General features: G+C 34.5%; 1 protein-coding gene across 4 annotated transcripts in view; it reads left to right on the forward strand.

Moving 5' to 3' along the window:
• Positions 1 to 23,495, forward strand: part of MFN1 (mitofusin 1) — a 34,173-nt gene extending 10,678 nt beyond the window's left edge. For all 4 annotated transcript variants that reach the window (XM_082654080.1, XM_082654082.1, XM_082654083.1 and 1 more), the window contains 12 exons: positions 1,117 to 1,224; positions 4,190 to 4,343; positions 4,457 to 4,524; positions 10,572 to 10,693; positions 12,352 to 12,478; positions 12,651 to 12,755; positions 13,053 to 13,155; positions 13,295 to 13,524; positions 15,461 to 15,613; positions 16,755 to 16,951; positions 19,330 to 19,464; positions 21,336 to 23,495. In XM_082654080.1, the coding sequence (XP_082510206.1) occupies positions 1,117 to 1,224; positions 4,190 to 4,343; positions 4,457 to 4,524; positions 10,572 to 10,693; positions 12,352 to 12,478; positions 12,651 to 12,755; positions 13,053 to 13,155; positions 13,295 to 13,524; positions 15,461 to 15,613; positions 16,755 to 16,951; positions 19,330 to 19,464; positions 21,336 to 21,417 (1,584 nt within the window). In that variant the 3' untranslated portion in view covers positions 21,418 to 23,495. The remainder of the gene's footprint in view (positions 1 to 1,116; positions 1,225 to 4,189; positions 4,344 to 4,456; positions 4,525 to 10,571; positions 10,694 to 12,351; positions 12,479 to 12,650; positions 12,756 to 13,052; positions 13,156 to 13,294; positions 13,525 to 15,460; positions 15,614 to 16,754; positions 16,952 to 19,329; positions 19,465 to 21,335) is intronic.
• Positions 23,496 to 23,588: the final 93 nt, after the last annotated feature.

A 23,588-nucleotide genomic window follows, 5' to 3' on the forward strand; every position in this document is an offset into this window, starting at 1 on the left:
CAAATAAACTTTCCAGAGTTTCAATATCTAATATCCAAAACTATTGTATAATCTTAAAAAAATGTTATTCATCAAAAGCATATAAATGGCCAAACACCATTAAAACCTAGGTGTTACCAGCAAGACCTGTTTTGTCACCGTGTTATTAGTGTTTATATGGCCCGATCTATATCACATAAACCGTGTTGCTGTGACAACACTGACAGTTGTTTACAACCTGATGGTATAAAAAATAGGGAAATGTTTAAAACCTGTTTTAGAGTAACTGCATTATTTAGGTGTTGGATAAACAAACTTTGATACACATCCTGACTTTGGTACCTTTGTTTATGTTATTCTTTGTGCACAGTTCTTCCCCCTCCCAATTTTTCATCCTTCAAAAAGCCCTGTTGTCAGTACTTTTCAAGCCCATCTTTATCACCACTTCCTTCTTTATGGAGCATTTCCTAATTTCAATTGGATATTTATACTATTTATGGCATATACCTTTATTGTTTATTATGATGTGTTGTACATGTGTCTTACATTATTATTTACTTAGTCTAAATCTTCAAAAAGATGGGAGGTAGCTTTTTAAAAATATGGACTGTCATATCTAGCAGTATCTTTTGTGTCATGCATATAGTAGAAACAGATAAATATTGGTTAAATTGAATTTCAAAAAAAGACTGATGGGAGGAGTAGGAAAATCTTAACTTTTGCTTTCTTATATCTTAGTTTTGTCATCTATTTTTTTTTTTTTTTTGTGGTACGCGGTCCTCTCACCACTGCAGCCCCTCCCGTCGTGGAGCACAGGCTCCAGACGCGCAGGCTCAGCGGCCATGGCTCACGGCGCCCAGCCGCTCCGCGGCATGTGGTACCCTCCCGGACCGGGGCACGAACCCACGTCCCCTGCATCGGCAGGCGGACTTCTGACCACTGCACCACCAGGGAAGCCCAGTTTTGTCATCTTTGAAAGTTTAATGCTCAGAGTGCTTTGGGATCCTTTATCAGTGGGTGTTATCACCGTTGTTAAATGGTTCAAACTTTGAGATTCAAATAAAGTTTCAAGTATAAAGGTAAAAATAAAGTAGCTTTAAAAAATAAACATACTGTTGGATATTTCATGTTTTTCAGGAAAAACAGTTTTTTCACAAGGTAAATGAGCGACTTTCCAAGCCTAATATTTTTATTCTGAATAATCGTTGGGATGCCTCTGCATCAGAGCCAGAATATATGGAAGATGTAAGTTATTTTTTTCTGTAAGTTTTGAAGTACAGTCATGTACATTGCTATCTGAAGAAACAATACATCTCATAGAATAGAACATCATAAGCAGCTATTCTCTTGAGAAGAATATAGTTACAGAAAACCTGAAGTGGATATGTGATAGAGACAGAGTATTAAGCTACTTTGAAGGAAAGTTATGTTATAAAAGTACTATCTAATCATTTTAGATCTTGAAATGTCCTTCTGTTTCTTTGTTGTTGTTTTAATATTTATTTATTTATTTGGTTGTGCTGGGTCTTAGTCGCAGGCAGGCAGGCTCCTTAGTTGCAGCTTGCCAATCTAGTTTCCTGACCAGGGATCGAACCCGGGCCCCCTGCATTGGGAGGGCAAAGTCTTAACCACTGTGCCACTAGGGAAGTCCCCTGTTTTTTTTAATTCTCTATTTAAGTATAACATGGCAGAAAAGTGTACAAATCATAAGTGTCCAGCTCAGTGAATTTACAAATTTGACACCTGTGTAAGGATCCAGATCAAGAAGGATCCAGATCAAGAAGCAGAACATTCCAGCACCCCAGTACCCCCTGTTTTTCTGGTTGTTCAACTTTATGTAATGGAATCACATAGTATCTACTTCTATGTCAGGTTTTTTGCTCAACATTACATTTGTGGTATGTATGCATACTGTTGTGCATAGCTGAAGTGCATTGCTGTGTGGTATTTCATCCTATGAATAACAGTTGATCTGTTCATTCTGATAGTTATGGGCATTTGGATAAATTTCCTGTTTTTAGCTATCATGAATAATGCTGCTGTGCATATTCTTTTTTTTTAATTTATTTTTTGCCTGTGTCGGGTCTTGTTGCGGTGCGTGGGCTTCTCTCTAGTTGTGGCGTGTGAGGTCTGTAGTTGTGGCACGTGGGCTTAGTTGCCCTGTTGCATGTGGGATCCTAGTTCCCCGACCAGGGATTGAACCAGCATCCCCTGTGTTGCAAGACGGATTCTTAACCACTGGGCCACCAGAGAGGTCCCTGTGCATATTGTTGTATATGTATCTTTGGTGCACATTGGTGTATATTTCTGCTGAGTATATACCAATGGTTCTCAGTGTAAGTGACTGCGTGATTTTGTCCCCCAGGGAATATTTTGGTTGCCACAATTAAGGGTGTGTGCTACTGGCATCTAGTCGGTAGAGGCTAGTGATGCTGTTAAGCATCCTATAACACAGAACAGCTCCTGCCCCCAAACCAAAGATTTATCGGACTCAAAATGTCAATAACACAGGTATCAGTAATCCATGGATATAATCTAGGAGTAGAATTGCTGGATTACAGATTAAGAATATGCTGGGGGTTTATTGTTTGTTTTTTGGCCTCACCACATGGCTTACCAGGATCTTAGTTCCCTGACCAGGGATTGAACTCGCCCCCTTGGCAGTGAAAACAAAAGAGTCCTAACCACTGAACTACCAGGGAATTCCCAAGAATATGCTGTTTTAATAAATACAGCCCAAGTGTTTTCTGAAGTGCTCATACCAGTTTATATTCCCACCACCAGATTGAGAGTTCCACGTGATTTATATCCTTGCCAACACTTGGTATTTTTTGTTTTTCATTTTAGTCATGCTGGTGGTTTTAGAAACTTCATTTTAAAAAGAGTAGAGAATCTGGTATTTGGTCTACAAATAATATTTAATTTGCTTGATACTACTTTTTCTGATTTTAATAGTAGTATGTGTTTATTATTAAAAAAAACTTAGAAAATGCATTAAAAATGAAATTTACACTATCCCATCACTATTCACATGTTAGATTATTTGCTTTCATTCTTCCCCTCACCCCCCAAATGGAAATTTTGCTTAATATGATGATTTATATCCTGTTGTTATTAACTCTTGCTTTATAATCATACTCTTTCAAATTGGGGTCTCATTTAATCATCAGAGAATTAGGAAATATCACCCACAGATTGTTCTTCTCCATTCCTATTTAGCTTAATTTTATTAAATCTTAACATGGAGATCTCTTATCATAGCCATAATGCTAAAGGCTGGTACTAAACCCTAACTAACTTCCAATCCTTCTTCCTAATTTAGGTACCCAAGTGCTATTGTTAAACCTAAAGTTAGAGCTCCAATCCCTAGCTAATGCATTCTCCCCAATTTTAATTCCGGGTAGTTTTTTTTTTAATATTTATTTTAATTTATTTATTTAGGCTGCGCTGGGTCTTATTTGCAGCTTGTGGGATCTTCGTTCCAGCATGTGGGACCTTTTAGTTGCAGCATGCAGGCTTCTTAGTTGTGACCTGCTAACTCTTAGTTGCAGCATGCGTGTGGGATCTAGTTACCCAATCAGGGATTGAACCTGGGCCCCGTGCATAGGGAGCGTGAAGTCTTACCCAGTGGACCACCAGGGAAGTCCCCCCAGTGTTTTTTAGAAGAAAAATATACCATCTATGTTCTGATTTCAAATAAAGATAACTTCATTATAGCAAATTTATTGTAGCACTTAATTTCTGATTTTAAAGGTATTAATAGCTTCACTGTAGAAAATTTGGAAAATAAAAGCTTAAGGAAGAAATTAAAATGCCACCTAGTTTTGTGGGTATTGCCTGCATGCCACCTATTAATTTACATAAATATATGTACACATCATATACCCTTAATACAGAATTAAGAACCTTTCCCCATGCCATTAAACACTAATGTTTGTCTACAGTATGTTTCTTAATGGTTGTGTAGTATTTGATGGTCCATCAGAATTTTAAATTAAATGTTCAAGGAAGAATCATTAAGTTAAGAGGAAGATTTCCTGTCAGCAAGTATCAAACTTCATTTATTAGAATTTTTGGAGTTGTTACGTATAAGACAACTGTTACCATATCATATAGTGACAATATCACTATAAGTGGAGTTTAGTATAGGCCAGTAACTGTTATATTTGTTTAATTATTAGAATTCTTTTAATACCCTGTTTTTCTCTAGGTACGCAGACAGCACATGGAAAGATGCCTACATTTCTTGGTGGAGGAGCTCAAAGTTGTGGATCCTTTAGAAGCACGGAATCGTATCTTTTTTGTTTCTGCAAAGGAAGTTCTTAGTGCTAGAAAGCACAAAGCCCAGGGGATGCCAGAAGGTGGTATGTATTCATTATTTCATCCTTTTGAAATACAAATAGATTATAAAAATAGCATGCTAGAAATCTTATCTTGCTATATACTAGGTTTTAAAATCTTCACCTAAATATTACAGGTGGGGCACTTGCAGAAGGATTTCAGGCGAGATTGCAGGAGTTTCAGAATTTTGAACAAATCTTTGAGGTAGGAATTTTGTGAATGTACTGACTAATGTAAAACCGTAGCATTGGTTGGAGAGTGAGCATAATCTTCTGTTTTCACTACTTACCTTTGTCAGTAACCTTTGGTGTTATTTAGTGTAGTTTCTGACACAGCAAGTAAAACGAGGAAAGTTGGAAGAAAGAAAGTCCCTGCAAAGTGGATGATCTGTAAGAATGGAAAATTAAAGATTGTAATTTCTTCCTATTCTTTTTCTTTAATGTATTTGTGTTTAAATGAGACACTAGTTTCTAATATTTTGTTGGTCAGTGGGTAAAATATTCTATATTCAACAGTCAGGCACAAGATTAAAGAAATGTAATTGCTGTTGGAATGGATAATAGAGCAAAATGAAGATTTTTTTTTTGATAGAACATAGTTAATGTCATTGGACAAAAGTTAATTACATTTCTAAACTGTATTGTCACCTGTTAATTCTCCATGTTTTATGCCAAATGTCCTGAATAAATGAATACAAAAATAATTAAGATATAGGTCCTGTATTTTAGGAATCTAAACTGCTGAGGTGCATGAATAGATAATGTGTGTGCAGCACGGGGGAGGGAAGATACTCTTATGTTTTGGTGTAGGTGTTTTATTCAGAGACATTAAAACTTTCTACATTGACTGAAAAATTCTCTAGCTGTTAATCTTCTTGACTCTAATTTAGCTCTTAGTTGTGCTTATTAGATTGCATATCTCCTTCTCATCCGCAGATGAACACAAATACTTCAGAAATGAAAAAAAACTTCCATCAGTAATTATTCTTCCTTATAAGTAGTAACTGTCTTAATAGTAAGGACATAAATGTTGAATGTACTTGGCAGAATTTTTAAAATTAACCATTTGCTCACTATCCCCTATTTTTAATTTGGTGAGAGGGAGAAAGACCATTAGGTAGATAAAGACAAGGTGTTTAAGAAAACCCATTCTCAGGCCCCTGGGATATCAGAGGTCCCTGGGATATCAGTAGGTGTCTTGTCAAACTAAGCTATAGGATATATGATATCCCAGTTACTCAAAGACCATTGTTTATCTTCTTTCCCTTTTGGTTTCACAAGAGATTCAATGCTCTCCTCACTCTTACTGGTTATAGTCATTTCATCCATGGAGAAAATAATTGGGGAGCATATCATTGTTTCCCTTGTCTTTTCTTATTTATTGAGCTTTTCTTTCTTCCTGTGTGTTTGTGTGCATGTGTGTTTGTCATTGATTTCTCCTACCAAATCATATATTGTTCAGTTATACATTTATACCTCTTTCATATTGGTTCCTGGTACAGCATTTGATTTCCCAGAATATCTCCTTGAAGAGGTGGGAATGAGAAGAATAAAAGATGTGCTGTAGAGCACTGGTTTTCAAACCCGGCTGATGATGAGAAACACATGAGGTACTTTAGAGAACTGCAGACTCCTGACTCATCTCAGAGACTAATCCAGTAGGGCTAGGATGGACCTAGGAATCTGTTATATATTTAAAGTTCCCTGAGTGATTGCAATAATCAGGCAGACTTAGGAACTATTCTTTTTAATGTTTTTAGAAGAAACTTGGCATTTCACTTTTTTATTGTAAAAGTTCATTTGAGCATCTAAAAATTATATATGGAAAAAACTGTTTATGAGCAAGAGCTTTTACATGAAGTTGTGGAGAATGTTAGGCTTTAGAGTTTGAAATTTTTGTTTAAAACTATGATATAAAATGAGAATCAACTAGAAATTATTTGAATTTACCTAAAGAAATAATCAGGTGGCAAAAAATTTTGTCTGGATGGCCAGACCTTTTTTTGGTAACTGCACTGACAACTCTTCAACTTTTGTCAAAGCTGAAATTTGTTACTTTTAAAACTAATTTTGGTAATTTATGATTTCCTATAAATTGGTGCATTTCTGAGAATTTATGATTTAGTATAAAATTGTTCATTTAAAAATATTTTGTATTCCTTTTCTATATCTATACTTATATGTATATATAGATAGATAAAGGATACAAGAAATATCTGTGTATTTTAAACCTTAATTGGATTTACCAATGATCTGATTGCTTTGCTTTTCCTCCAAAGACTTTGGTTAATTTATCAGTTGATACATAGTATTTTTGGGGTTTTATTCATTAAATTCTATGTTAATCTTTACACAAAGTTTCTTTCTGCTTTCATTATATAAGTGGGATTGTTTTTTGCTTTTTGGTCTTTAAGAAAGAATTTAGGGCCATGAATTTGTCTGTGAGTGTAGCTTTGGATGTATTCTATAGGTTTCAGTATCCAGTTTCATTGTTGATTAATTTTTAATGATAGCTTTTGGCATTTCCTATTCAATATAGGAGTTACTAAAATTTAGATGTTTTGATTATTATCATCTAACTTTTCTTGATTTTTTTTGCATTGTGATCACAAATGTGGCCTTTATACACATTTTCTCTGTTTTTAGAATTCAATATTGTGTGTGTAGTCTTATAAGATGATTTTTGTATAAAGAAAAACTGTACCAAGTTAATCATTTTATCAAACAGTCTGATCTTTGCCATGGACCTCTTGAGATTCATTTGGTTTAAAAGAAGCTGAATATTATGAACTTTCAGGGTACCAAGTTAAATAAGGCTTGGAAATTAAATAAAATCAATCAAGAAAATCAATGTTAATTCTATTCATATGTTTTCTTGTTTTCAGCCTATATTTGGACAGGTGTGTATTCTGAACACAGTTTAGAAATCTAAAATTTTTTTGCCCAAATATTTGGCCATTAACTATTCTTAATAGTTTTGTGTCAGTGAATTTGTTGTGAAGGACATTCCTGGGACAACTGGTGAAATTTGGAAATGGACTGTATGTTAGGTTAATAGTATTGTCCTGGTGATAAAAGTTCTGAATACAGTAATTGTTTTGTGGTTGTATAGGAAAATGTCCCCATTCTTAGGAGACACATGTTAATATATTTAGTAGTAAGGCTGTGGTGGTTACAATGAACTGTCAGATTGTTCAGGAAGAAATATATACAGGTATGTATAAAGATGAATATCTATATAGACTTACCTATATAGATCTGCATGGAGAGAGAGAAGGAAAGGTAAACAAAGCTGAATGTTAACATTTGGTATATTTACTTGAAAGGTATATTGTATCTTGGTGTTCTTTCTTGCAATTTTCCTGTCAGTTTAAGATATTTCAAAATAATACATTGGGAGTGGTAAATAGCATGTTATTGGGTATTTAGGGTCTTTTATCAAGGGGACTTGACAAGCTGGTTTATGTTTTTGTTTTTGTTTTTGTTCTTTGCGGTACGCGGGCCTCTCACTGTTGTGGCCTCTCCCATTGCGGAGCACAGGTTCTGGACGCGGAGGCTCAGCGGCCATGGCTCACGGGCCCAGCCGCTCCGCGGCATGTGGGATCCTCCCGGACCGGGGCACAAACCCCTGTCCCCTGCATCGGCAGGCGGACTCTCAGCCACTGTGCCACCAGGGAAGCCCTGTATGTCTTAATTACACATAAATATTAATATTTACAAATTTGTAACTACATATTACTAAATCATCAGCTGTTTTCTGTAGATGTTATTAGAAAATCAGAAGATGATCATAATTGAGATGTGATTATTGTTTTGGTTCTAAATCTTTAATAAGTTTTAAAACAGCCTACAGGATACTCTGACAAGATGGAATTTAAATTGTCTGGTGTAGTATTTTAAATTTCTCCTTGGAAAATTAGAGTTCCTGATAAAATAAGTCTGGGAACTGCTGCATGCTATATATGTCTCCCATGGAGATTCATAAGTATATTAGTATATAAAGGGCTCTGAGAAACTGTTCAGTAAAGAACCTTTATTTAAATTAGCATTCCCTGGGACTTCCCCAGTGGTCCAGTGGCTAAGACTCAGTGCGCCCAATGCAGGGGGCCCGGGGTCAATCCCTGGTCAGGGAACTAGATCCCACATGCTGCAACTAAGACCTGGTGCAGCCAAATAAATAAATATTTAAAAAAATAAATTAGCATTCCCTATACTTAGTTTGGAATAGAGTATTCCTTTTGCAGTTGACTTCTGATATTTTTCTGATCAGTGGGAACGTCAGTGTGGGATACTTTTTAATTAGAAAAAGATTGCCTGTTTTCTTCTTTATACTTATTCACCAATGTATATTTTTGAATCAAGGAATAACTTGTATATTGCCTAATAACTTTTGGAGGTCTTTTCTTTTTCTCTAGTCTAGCTCTAATACTGTGCTGTTATCTACAAATTTGGGGTCTTCATTGCTGATATCTAGATCTGCTTCATCGAGGAACAGAATTTCTTTTAACTTTTTTTTCTTTTAAAAATATTTTTATTCTTTTATTATAGTTTTTGTGATGGTTAATTTGGCAATTTATGAGATAGTTATTTGAAGTAAAATCATAACTTTGTTTTGGTCATTAAAAAATAAGCAGTTTGGAAAAAAATAAGCAGTTTGCACTTTAAATGTTTAATATTTTGTAGTTATTGGTGGCTTCTGCTTTGGCATATACAGAACAGGAATACTGTAACTTCTTATTAGTAATCTCTTCAGGATTAGTGATAATTGAGTGATGTATAAATGAGCTTGACAATGAGCAAAAGTAAGACTATGCACTGAAAAAAAGTAATGGGCTCTGAGTTAAGACATAAACTGTTAACTAAATGAATTACCCTCATGTGCCCTATAGCTAAAGAAATGAATCTGCTTTGTTTTCTATACCTCAAAAAAATACCAAAGAGAGAATTTAAAAGTCTCTTCTGTCTTAGTGAAATAATCATTTTAGAGATGTGACGGCTCAGCATAGATTATAAATAGAACACTGAATGAATATATAATATACTAATGATTTCACCATAACAAATATAGTGCTAGTGTATTAAGTGACTACCTTTTAAAGCTTAAAAGCTATTTATTTTGATAAAGGATAGTAATTACTTTCAGAAGTAATTACCACAATTTGTACTGGTTTTATATTAAGTTCAAGAAGATGAATTCATGGAAATATTGGAGAGTTGGGGAGTATATCCCTCATTTGATGTCGTGACCCAGATGAGTGTTCTTGGTTGTTCAAAGACCAGATAGTATTTCTCTACACTTGCGGTTGTTTTCAAATGTTATGTCAGTACAGAATTTGACTTTTCTATGATGTAAAAGTGAAAGGCCAATTTTAATTTAATAATTTTGCTAGCACTTAAATGATGAATCACAGTAAATGTTTTAAATAACAAGTAATATGCACATATATTGAAACTGAAACAAAATTTCACAAAAGAAATATCCATCATCATATGTGGTGCATTCTGATGTATTCTCTGTGTAAAAAACACAGGTCATGAAACACTAATTGATTTGTACAACTGTTAGTAAGTTGTGAGCTACAGTTAGTGAAAGTGAAACATGAGATAAGGCATCATTCTGACCTATATGCACACACTATATAGTCCAATGACAATAATGGGATTATCTTAGAAATAGCTTTAGATATTTTTCTATAAACAATTTAAAATATTACTTAGGTTGTTTGCTGTTAAATAGTATTTTTCAATTTGTTCAAGCTTTAATCTGTAGAAGTCCTTTTTACTAACTTTATGTGAATCGTATCGTTCATTTGTTTCAATGTAGAATTCTGTTTCATGGCTTAAGAACTTCATGAGGTTTTCATTGCAAATATGAGAAAAATCAAGATAGATGGACTAGAAGTAGATTAAAGGTGATCCAAATAAAATTAGTAATCCTAATAGGAAACCTTTTTTAACATTGAAAATAGCACCCTTTTTTATTTATTTAAAAAAATAATATAGTCAAAGAGCCATTGCACATTACTGTGTAAAATTACACAAAGCTATGAACTTGCTGTTAAAGCCTTTTAACTTTTAAATTTTTGACATTTTTTTTTACCTTTATAATTTTAAGTTGTGTTTGTCATCCATTTATTTTCTATCCTTATGTCTGTTTTGGTTAACATTACAAACAGCAAGTTTTTGTGTTTAAATTCCTGAAAACGTTGGGATGGAATTACAGTAATGTGTTATGGCTTGGGCCCCTCGCAGGAGTGTATCTCGCAGTCAGCAGTGAAAACAAAGTTTGAACAGCACACTATCAGAGCTAAACAGATACTAGAAACGGTGAAAAACATAATGGATTCAATAAACGTGGCAGCAGCAGAGAAAAGGTATGAATTCATTTTATTGCAAAATTATTTTTGTGTCAATATGAATTCTTTAGACTAAGGTTTAAAATTTTTATATTATTAAATACCTTTCACACTAACATCAACCTTGCAGGTTTAGCTGATGCCTACTTGCATGTTTTTTAATGAATATTTGAAACTATAAATATTTTTTTTACAACCTTGAACAACTACATCATTTACATCCCCTGGATCTCAGTATTCTCGTGTGTGAGCTGTGATTTTAAAATGTTCAGTGGCTTTAAATGTCTTTAAAGCAGTGAAAGAACCATTTCTTCCAGCAGAATTTCTCGAAGTCCAAAACAGGTGACCCTCTTTTTACGTTCAACCTATCACTCATCTTTCATGTATTCATACATTGAAACCTTGAAATCACTCCTTTATGCCAGTTGTGGTTTTATATCAGCTGGTAAACAAACAAGGTGATACTACCTGCCAGCCAGAAAGTGAATTTGGTAAGCATTACTCTATATGTCATACTATATTGCAGTATATTTTTCCATTTATTACCTTGTAATGATGAAAATGAATACACGAAAGTGCCAACACTAGTCGAAGAAGAGGGTAGTTCTCACAAACTTGGTGTACTTGAAACAGATTAAGATGTTATTAGATGTTATAAGCATAATGATGTTAAGCCTCAATTGGACCTTTAAGTGGGCTTAAGCCAATCAATGGGAAGATATAAAGAATCTAAGATTAAATCCAAGATATAAAATTGGGGATTTTAAATGTATTTGATCTTGCTGAGAACAAAACTCCACTCATATCTAGGTCTGTTGCCTAATTTTGACACTTTAGCAGGAATGCATTATGTACAACATTAGAGAATTTGCAGCATATAAAACTCAAGGATCAGAACCCAGATTCTGATCTCTGGCCCTATGCACACTGTTTCTGTATAGTGAGCTCAGTTGCTTTATTATGGTAGCCAAAGTAAGTATTCGTCCACTGGATTGACCTTAATTTTTATAAAAATATAGGACATTGAAATAAACGTAGCACAAAAAAGATGTGATTTGAGGGTGGTTCGTATAATCATGCCTTGGGAACAGATGTCTTGGGAAAGATGATCTTAAAAGGATCTCAGGCTTTTATTTTCCTATATCATCCAGGGGTTGACAAATTTTAGCAGATAGTAAATATTCTAGGCTTTGTAGGCTATACTGTCTCTTTGGCAACTACTCAGTTCTGCGGTTTTAGAGCAAAAGCAGCCATATACACAATAGGTTCATGAATGCTTGTGGCTGTGTTCCAAGAAAACTTTAACAGAAACTAGCAGATGGCTGGATTGGGCTTGCAGAGTGCTGTTTACTGGCCCCTGTTTATTAAGTAGACTTAATATTGAGTTAGTTCTGTTTTGACTGTTCATATCTATGAAATGGGTGGAGATTTAGCATCCTTATTAATCCTTTGTGGGATTCAGGTACCACATGAGCAGAGAGACAGTTTATATCCAATCATCTGTAAAACATTTTGTAAGTGAAATATTATTTGAATCCTTTTAGATGTTGAAATACAAGATTTTTTTCCCTTCTATCATGCTAACAGATGGTTCAATATATAAGTGAGTGAGTGTACTTAATTTCTTTGGGACTTTAAGACACCCTGAATATTAATTACTTTTCATACTATAATAGGGTTTATTCAATAGAAGAGAGGGAAGACCAAATTGATAGACTGGACTTTATCCGAAACCAGATGAACCTTTTAACACTGGATGTTAAGAAAAAAATCAGGGAGGTTACAGAGGAGGTTGCAAATAAGGTGGGTAACATTAGCTTTGTGATTATAATATCTGGGAATGGAAATACTTTTGATAATGCTAGAAATGGTATCTGTTACCTTAAAGGAATATTTAAGTTTTTTCAATTTAATTTTTTTGAGTAGTTGGTAATCTTGTTTAAATATTTTAATTCTGATTTTTTAATATTTTTAGGTTTCATGTGCAATGACAGATGAAATTTGTCGACTCTCTGTTTTGGTTGATGAATTTTGTTCTGAGTTTCATCCTACTCCAAGTGTATTGAAAGTATATAAAAATGTAAGTTAAATTGTAGTTAAATGTTATTCAGATACAGTTTCCTTATCTTATTCTGACTCTTATTCCACTCTTTAGTGGTTTGGCCATTTTAGTGTCTTCATGGCAATCAGTACATGATTAAACTATTACATCTCCTGTGCACTCTTGTAATAAATCTAAACTATAAAGTACACAGAAGAATTATCATCTTAGAAAAGAATAAGATCATTTTAGTGTTTACTACTTTTTTGACATTTTAATAAAATCTGCATATATTCTAGAGAAAAAAATAACGTGGACATTTACCATTGTTAACAGGAGTTAAATAAGCACATAGAAGATGGAATGGGAAGAAATTTGGCTGATCGGTGCACCAATGAAGTCAATGCTTCAATGCTTCAATCCCAGCAAGAAATTATTGGTAATATTTATGTCTGCAAGTTCGTGTGTAGTTTTTTCTTTATGTCGTTGTTAAAAGATTTATTATAAAATCCTTTAGATATTTTATAAAATATTATTTACTGTTGTTAACTAAAATATCATAATTCGGTTCTTTCTAGAAAATTTGAAGCCATTACTTCCAGCTGGTATACAGAATAAACTACATACACTGATTCCTTGCAAGAAATTTGATCTCAGCTATGACCTAAATTGCCACAAGTTATGCTCAGATTTTCAAGAGGATATTGTATTTCATTTTTCCTTGGGCTGGTCCTCCCTTGTCCATCGTTTCTTGGGTCCTACAAATGCTCAGCGGGTGCTTCTAGGATTATCAGAGCCTATCTTTCAGGTATATATATATCTATATATATATATTTTTTTTGAGTAGGCTTTTTATTAGGTGGTTATTGCTGTACTATACAGGTATGTATCTGATTCTACCAGTTTAGAGTCTCTTTTTAAAAACTTTTTTGAATTTATCAATTCAATAATTTTTTTAATTAATTAATTTTTTTTTCTTTTTGGCTGCGTTGGGTCTTCATTGCTGTGCGTGGGCTTTCTCTAGTTGCAGCGAGCGGGGGCTACTCTTCGTTGCAGTGCTTGGGCTTCTCATGGTGGTGGCTTCTCATGCTGCGGAGCACAGGCCCTAGGCACATGGGCTCAGTAGTTGTGGCTCATGGGCTTTAGGGCGCAGGCTCAGTAGTTGTGGCACATGAGCTTAGCTGCTCCGCGGCATGTGGGATCTTCCTGGACCAGGGCTCGAACCTGTGTACCCTGCATTGGCAGGCGGATTCTTAACCACTACGCCACCAGGGAAGTCCCTCAATTCAATAAGTTTTCAGAAAACTTACAGAGTTGTAAAACCATCGCCACAATCCAGTTTTAGAACATGTCTGTCACCCCAAAGGCTACCCTTGTGCCCATTTGCAGTCAGTTGTCATTTCCACCTCCAGCCCTACTGCTAGTCAGGTTTCTCTAGCTATCATTTTTACCCTTCAGGACATTTCATATCAATGGAATCACACAAAATGTGGCCTTTTGTGACTGGCTACTTTCACTTAGCATGATGTTCTCAAGGTTTGTCATCATGGTATATGAATGTTGTAGCATGTATCAATACTCCATTTCTTTTTTTGGATGAATAATATCCCATTATGGATATCACACATTTTATTTATCCATTCACCAATTGATGGACATTTGAGTTGTTTGTACTTTTTGGCTATTATGAGTAATGACGTTTTAAATACTCATAGACTGTTTTTATATGGACATCTGTTTTCATTCCTCTTGAGTATATATGTCTAGGAGTGAAATTGCTGGACCACATGGTAACTCCATGTTTAACTTTCTGAGGAACTGCTAAACTGTTTTCCAAAGCAGCTGCACCATTTTACATTCCCACCAGCAATGTATTAAGGTTCCCTTTCTCCACATGCTCATCAAGACCTGTTATCATCTTTTTTATTATGGCAGATGTGAAGTTGTATCTCATTGTAGTTTTGATTTGTATTTCCTTAATGACTGATGATTTTGAACATCTTTTCATGTGCTTATTCATGTATCTTATTTTGTAACATGTCTATTCAAATCATTTGTCCATTTTTAAATTAGGTTATTTGGCTTCTTATCGACTTGTGGGAGTTCTTTATATATATTCCAGATACATACAAGTCTTTATCAGATACATGATTTCCAAATACGTATGTTTTTCTAGTCTGTAGCTTGCCTTTTAATTTTCTTATGGTGTATTTTGAAGTGTAAAAGATTTTAACTTTGCTTTTATTTTTTTTTTTATTTTTAATTTTTATTTTTTATTTTTGGCCACGTAGCTTGTGGGATCTTAGTTCCCCAACCAGAGATTGAACCCAGGCCCTCGGCAGTGAAAGCGTATAGTCCTAACCACTGGACCGCCAGGGAATTCAAAAGGTTTTAAATTTGAAGTCCAGTTTTTTTTTAAGGATTGTTTTTTTGGTGTAAAAAATTTTTTTTTATATACAGTTTTAATTTCACTTGAGAGTTGAAGGCTTGTTGTTTTAGGTAGACTCATTGTATGTTATGAAAATTCATTCTTCATGATATCATTGGTCCATGTCACAGGAGATAACTTTCAGACCATTTTTATTTTCTTCATGTATTTATGGTAAACTCATTAATTGGAGTCATTCTTTTTGTAGATTTACTACTGTAATTTTAAAAGAGAATACAGTCGAATTTTGTAAATGTAACTTTTCCATTTGTAGTGGTTTAATTGAATTAATCCTTTCCCCCCCCAACCTTATTAGCTTCCCAGATCTTTAGCTTCTACTCCCACTGCTCCTACCAATCCAGCAACACCAGATAATGCGTCACAGGAAGAACTCATGGTTACCTTAATAACAGCATTAGCCTCTCTTACGTCTAGAACGTCTATGGGCATCATTGTTGTTGGAGGAGTGGTAAGAAATAGTAACTTTTTTTTTGAAACAGTATTTTTTGGTGTAATTGAAATTGAAATTATTGCAAAGCTACCTGCTAGATCAGGAAAAGAAAGATATATTTACTTCAGTTTCCAGGATCTATAAGATGACATGAAAAGTTGTAAGTTAAAATTAGTGAATTGAGTTTCACAAGTCTAATCTTAAAAATAAATATTTAAAAAAAAATTTAATTGAAATATAATTGACATATAAAATAGTATTAGTTTTAGGTGTATGACATGATTTAATGTATGTATATATTGTGAAATGATTACCACAACATAAACAATACTTCCTACTTTTACATCACAGCACACGAAGAAACAATATTTGTGCATTGGAGTAACAGGAATGATCCAGGTCCCTTATCTAGCCTTCTCCAAATACCAAAGGGATCTGCCTTAAAGTATTAAATATTATTTTTTGTAGTAGTTCTTATATGCTAAAAGTTTTTTTCATATCATTAACAGCATAGGTTTATTTTGGTTTGTTTTTATTGACGTATAGTTGATTTACAATGTTGTGTTTCAGGTGTACAGCGAATGATTTAGTTACACAAATATATATATCTCTATTCTTTTTCAGATTCTTTCCCCTTATAGGTTATTACAAAATATTGAGTATAGTTTTCTGTGCTATACAGTAGGTCCTTGTTGGTTATCTTTTTTTTCTTCTTTTTTCTCTTTTGGCCACACCACGCGGCATGTGGGATCTTAGTTCCCCAACCAGGGATCAAACCTGTGCCCCCTGCAGTGGAAGCATGCAGTCTTAACCACTGGACTGCCAGGGAACTCCCAGTTAACTATTTTATATACAGTTCATTTTGGTTTTTTAAACCTTTGACCTAAATTAACATCCCTTTTTGAGATACATTTAATCAGCTTACCAAATGCCTGGCAGGTTATAAAAGTTCTTGCCTGGTATTTATGTGCTGCTCCTTTTTTCGGCTTGATTTCCGGTAATTTCATATTTTCTCATAGAGAAGGAATATACATTTTTAAAAAAATGGATCTGACTCAAAGACCTGTAGGGAGCCAGTGAGTTTTCTAAAATGCCTTTTAGTACAATCTCCCTAGTGGTATTTTTCTTTCTCAAAGTAAGCTGTGAATTTATCTTACAGATTTGGAAAACTGTAGGCTGGAAACTCATATCTGTTTCATTAAGTATGTATGGAGCTTTGTATCTTTATGAAAGGCTGACTTGGACCACCCGTGCCAAAGAGAGAGCCTTTAAACAGCAATTTGTGAATTATGCAACTGAAAAACTGCAGCTGATTGTTAGCTTCACAAGCGCCAACTGCAGCCACCAAGTACAACAGTAAGTTGCAAGATTCATCTATTTTTGTTTTAAAGCTTTACTGAAGTAGGACATACATGCAGAAATGCAGAAATAAGAGTACAGCTCAAAGAATTATCACAACATGAACACATTTTATAATTGCCACCAAAGTGGAAAACACAGAATGATACCAAACAAGTGGGCTCAAAATGCATGGTGGTACGTAATTTATTTTTACTATTATAGCCCAGATTTGTAGGTTTAAAGGCATGATTTTTTAAAACTCAAGAGAATTTTATTATAATAATAAATACCTGGGTCCACCAAGTTTATGTATCTTAAATATTTGTTTCATTGATTTAGTAAAAACATATAGAACTCCAGTCAAATCAATGCATAATATTCTGTATTAGAGTGCCCCTGAGAGCTGAATTAGAAAGTTTTCTGAGCTAAAGATGATTGCAATTTAATAGAAGAAACAACATGTACATAATTATAATAAAAGGTGAAAAGTGAAAAGTAATGAGAGCTTCATAATGTGAGGCTGTAGAATCTTTTTTTTTTAAATGGCATTGAGTATTTATGTATTTATTTATTTATTTATTGGCTGCATTGGGTCTTCGTTGCTGTGTGTGGGCTTTCTCTAGTTGTGGCAAGTGGGGGGCTACCCTTTGTTGCGGTGCGTGGGCTTCTCACTGTGGTGGCTTCTCTTAGGCACGTAGGCTTCAGTAGCTGTGGCTCACAGGCTCTAGAGCGCAGGCTCAGTAGTTGCGACACATGGGCTTAGTTGCTCCACGACATGTGGGATCTTCCCGAACCAGGGCTCGAACCCGTGTCCCCTGCATTGGCAGGCGGATTCTTAACCACTCTGCTACCAGGGAAGTCCCTAGAATCTGAAATCATGAAGGATAGTGGATCAGCAAAGGTTTCCTAGAGGAGAGGTAGCCTGATGAGACTTGAACATCAGAATAGAACGAGCAAGACAGAGAAGACAGCTCAAACCAAAGGCAAGAAGGTTGGGGGAAAAGGAATGTGTTCAGAAACGTGAGATAATTTCAGTGTGGCAGATGTGTACATAAGAAGGGGTCCATTCAAGTATAAACCTAACACTAGGACTGAGGTTTGGATAATTAGGAACCCTGGGAGTGATATCATTAACATTTAGCTCTAGAACAGATAACTTTGCAGTGGTGTGGTGTGTAAAGTGGTTTAGACTCAGGAGACAAGAATTGCAGGGAGATTAAACTGTTTCAGACACAAGATCAGAGCCTGTACTAACCTAGTTAAGTTAGAGCTATAGGGAATGGAAGCAATGGGGGCACAGAACTGAGACCACTGAATTAGTTCACTCATTTACCAAATATTTATTGAGCTCCTATTTTATATAACTGTTAATTTTGATTTATTTATACTAAGATCTTTTTCTTTAATGAGGATAAACTGGACCTCCAGACAAAATCAGCTGAGGCTCACATTCATAAAAACAGAATTAATGAAGCTTACTATTCATTTCATCATCAAACATTTATTAATTGCCTACCGTGTGACAATAAATACTCTAGAACTTATGGGAAATTAAAAGCTAAAGATAACTTGTATTCTTCCTTAGAGGACTTTACACTCTAATGGAGGCAACCTCAAATAATTACTCCGGTTAAAATAATACTAGCTAAAAATAATAATAATACTAGCTAAAATAATAATAATACTACTAGCTAAATATTAATGTAATAAAATATTAAAATAAAAAGATGCTTCATTTGTCTTATATTGGTATTTGGTCAGATAGGGGAGAATGGAGGGGGAAAGGACCCTGGGAAAGATGAAGATGCACAGGAGAATAGTTGCAGAGAAAAACAAGTCAGTTCATCAAATTCCAGTGGTACACACCTACCAGGCATGCTCCAAGTTGCAAAAATATAAATATATTTTCCAAAGTTAACATATTAACTAGCACACAAATTAAATACTGCCCTTTTGTTTTAGAAATGTGGTTAAATGTTGCTATAGTTTAAAGTATTTTTGACTGTCACAGAAGTTCATGAAATTTTCTTTCCTGTTCTCAGTAATTTATTTCTATAGGCAGGGGACAAGAGTAAGGCTTATTATGCTTCTGAAGAAATACACCCATCCTTTGCCTTTTTATAGCTTATTCATATTTACAGCAATATGGCAGAGTAATGTTATTACCCACTGAGCATTTGTCTTGAGGCCAGATGAAATTAAGCCCACAGTCATATTAAGCTTACAAGTGCCATACCCTCCCTCATACCATTCTTAGCCGTGTTCTTTGATACCTTATATTTTTGGGAATTTTTTAAACTTGTGATCTCTTTTTTTAATATAAACTTTAAATGAAAGCTTATTCATTTTAAAAGACATTCATGACTGCTGATAAAATTATTTTTTATTTGAAGGGAAATGGCAACCACTTTTGCTCGCCTGTGCCAACAAGTTGATATTACACAAAGACATCTAGAAGAGGAAATTGCCAGATTATCCAAAGAGATAGATCAACTGGAGAAAATACAGAACAATTCAAAGCGCTTAAGGTATTTGAACCTTTTGTCCTTAATAATATGAACATTTATTGGTTTCATTACCAAAATATAATTATGTAAAATCACTAGCAAATTTATGTTAAAATTTTTGGCTTTCTGCATTGGCTTAATTGTAATTTTGCAATTTCAATGAAAGCTAATTTGAACAACAACAAAAAAACAAATCTGAATTTAAAGGAATTTTTTAGATCTAAGCTTATAGCTCTATGTTAAGCTATACTAGTCCTTATTCAGAGCAGAAGTTTTGTAATTAAAAGTATGAGTATGAATTTTCAGTCCTACATATCCAAGACCCATAGCTTTTCTTCTCATTGGGGACTGTTAGGTATACTTAAATTTGAAGCAACGGAAGTAAACAAGATATCCTAATATAATGTGGAATTCTGGTTTAATATGATTTGCCATGGATTCTTTGGAGTCTAAATAAATTGTGCTTTGGGGGTCAAGACCAGAAGTATCACCGCGAGATCTATACTTCTTGGCAGTTCTTTCAGCTTTATTACCCATTAGCTGGCTCACCTACAAGTCTGGTAGAATCATTAAGCATCATTTACTTCCTGCTGCTACTTACCAGGGCACATGCTACATACAGTTGCCTATATAAAAACAGTTTGCAACGCCTGCAAATTGGAGAGGCTGTCCTTATGACGTGGATTTTGGGACATTATACTTAAAACACCTGTGATAGTGTCCATCCCTGGTATCTTAATCTGAAAAGATTAAGATTTAGCAGTCACATTCTCATTGCATCTCCATTTCAGGGTCTCTGAAAAAGGTGACTGCCTATCACTTAAACCCGAGCATCACTTCTCACACACAAATACACCCAAGTTAATTTCACATATTCCATTGCTCCTATTTTAAGTTAGGTCATCCCAAATACAGCTTTTCAAATTTGGTGAAACTATATCCAATAGAAATTTTTTTTTTAACCTAGGTAGGTTTTTAAATATTTTTCATCTTGCTATAGTAAAAAGCCATAACTGATAAAATAGATTATTGGTACTTATGTAGCTTTCAGATTTTGGCAGGACTGACTTGAATAAGTATCAACATTTTTGATCTGCTAATTCTTCTAATAGGAAAGTTTAGAATAATGTTAACATAATAAGTTTAGAATATTATTAACATAATATTTGGAATCTCCCTTGTTACTAAATTAGGCTTTTAGCCATTCAGATATAATTTAACTTAACTAATGCTTCAGGAGCATTACTTGAAGAAATACACAGTGGAGTTCACAAGAACATTTAACTTATGACCTTGACCATATGCACTCAGCAACAAACAAAACAGGACCAAGAAAAGAGAGAAACTCATTTAAGTATGTGTGTGTGCCCTGGCAGAGTATGAGAATGGGAGATACAAACCTGCATTCCCCTGTCAATTTACATTGTTTTCCCTCTTGTTATGGGCATTTGGCTGCATCAAGTACAATTTTAATATTTAAAAAAAATATTTTTGGTAACTATGGTCCTTTGACATCTACCAGCTACTTTGTGTATACATAAAACCACTTATTCTACGCTTTATTCTTAACGGGAATTCAAGAACAATTATGTCTTTATGTGACTTAGGATGTAACTCCCATGTAAGGTGATATGACTCCACTGTCTCTTAGGCTTTTCATTCTTATTAAAGATTTTATCTCAGTATACCTTTCTTCTGGCCATTGGATTCTGTGTTTATTGCAAAGTTACAGTAGCACATATAATAAATGCTTTAAAAAGAGTTGATGATGTGAGTTCAGACAAATGTAGCAACAGCTGGCTAGTGATTTTTTTTTAAGATTTGCATGGGATGCATTTTTTCTCATTGACCTTTATGATTAGATTGGTGTTTTATTCATTTTTTTTAATTAGAAATAAAGCTGTTCAACTTGAAAACGAGCTGGAGAATTTTACTAAGCAGTTTCTACATTCAAGCGATGAAGAAGAATCTTAACAATAGAAATTGCTTTGGTGATCATGATAGAAGATGGAACTTGGAAGATGGGGACAGTTATTTTTATGAAGTGACTTTAAATATGAATTATACTAACTATACCTAAATAGCAGATCCTTGAGTAGATCCTGGTATTGATCTATCTCAGGGTGTGTGCATTTCTGAAAAGTGTTGTCTCTTTAGTTTTAATTTTGGGTAAAGAAAAATCCTTTGATATGTGAAAATGATGAATTAGTTTAAAGAACCAACTCTCTGACCCCTGCGGGGTGGGGCCTTGCTCTTAATTAGGGCTCTCTTTGTTTTTGATTCTGAAAAACTCTGCTTCCTGGCATCCAGGAGTTAGAGAATGCTCCTTTCATCTTCTTTCTCAAAACGAATTTTTGATGCCTATTTCAATGGGAATAGTCACATTTTTGTTTTATAAACTGCATTGCTCTAACCACAAAGGAGTGTGGAATGTTCTTGAGTGTATTATTTATGCAGGTTACAATCACTTTTGCATCCTGGCAGGTATGTAAACCACTAATAATGCTGTTTTTACTCCCTCTTTTATTCCTATTAAAATTGATGTAAAACAGTATATAGGTTTGTTATTATAGAGTCCTTATAAAGGTATTTGCGTCTAAATAGTTTTCTCATGTTTCTCAAGAAACACTTCCAGCCTCAGCTCTGATTCCAGTAAGGAAAGCTTTCTATCTCAGTTTTAAGAGTTAAGTTTGAAGTGATAAAAATAGCCAGAGATATGGGAGATCTGAATTTTGGGTGGCTACAGTCATGTACAAATGCTGTTCTTTAGAAAGTATTTGCCAAGGATACTGCTGGGTTGTCCCCCAGAGTGGCTTTTAAACATTGTATGAATTTGACAGGTCACGGTTAAAAATTATGTTTTTTACCTTAATGAAATGTTTATGAGTTCAAGTATTGTTTGTTTCTATGTTAAAAACTAATAGAAAAGTTATATGGAAACATTAAAAAACTGACATTCTAAGGCTTTGCTACACAAAACGTAGTTTTGAGGACCACCAAATCAGCATCACCTAGATGCTTGTTAGAAAGGCACAATCCCAGAAGACACAGCACATTTGGCAAGTATAGTTTATGCTGCTTTTCCATGGGAGGGATAACATTTCATGCTTTTTTCTTTTAATACTCAGTACTTCTTTTTCTCTGCCTTTAAGGCTCCTGGATGCTACTCAGTCTTTTCACAACAGGTGCAACACTGTTTTCCAGGATATTTTAAGGAGAAAATATTATTTAGGCCATAGAAGGCTTTCAAAAATATTTTTTATGCAAATCGGATATTAGAATACAATATTCAAATCCAAATAAATATTCATTTATGGCTAATATTGTTGCTTTATAACCAAAAAATGATACAAGCCACCAAGAAGTGGGATTAGGTAACAATTGCAACATGAAAAACATGTCTAAGACTGGGTACTGCTAATTAAGTTTACAATTTCAAGGCCTTAATCTTTTTTTTGGGGGGGGGGTCTTAATCTTTATATGCAAGTACTTGAACTTTTGAAATAGCATAGTGGTTTGGTATCACCTCATTAGTACAGTGGTTCTCACAATTTAGTCCCTCAGTCAACAGTAGCACTACACTAGGGAAGTTGTAAGAAAGAATTGCATTCTTGGGTCTCATCCTAGACCTACTGAATCAAATACTAGGTTTGGGGACCAGGAATCTCTGGTTTAACAAGCCCTCAAGGTGATCTGATGCATGCTGAAGTTTGGGAACTACAGAATAGTGTAGTGTGATTCTCGTGTAGTAAGTTTATACTAAGTTTTTCATCACTAGTTTGAATCCAGTTCCGCCTGATCAAGCTTGAAAATATGAGTGTTGGAAATGGGACACTAAAGTAATGAAGCCCAGCCTTTATGCTTAGGGATAATAAGTGCACCTATGACCAAGCCCATGAATTATAAAGAATTGTAGCTGTTGGCGTTCAAAGTTATTGCACATTTACTTGACTGTCTACTATGTATGTTTGCAGGATTATTTATAAACTTTGTGTAACCTTCAACTTTTTACAAAACTAGATTTTTTATAAGTATGCAAGGTGAAAATAAAATGTTTGCCTGATAGTTGATAAATGTAGCATTTATACTGGCATTTAGTGAGTTTTAATCTTTTAATGATTTTTATGGCTATCTTGGGGAGACCT

Source organism: Grampus griseus (assembly GCF_964374135.1).
Source record: "Grampus griseus genome assembly, chromosome: 5".
Taxonomy (NCBI): domain Eukaryota; kingdom Metazoa; phylum Chordata; class Mammalia; order Artiodactyla; family Delphinidae; genus Grampus; species Grampus griseus.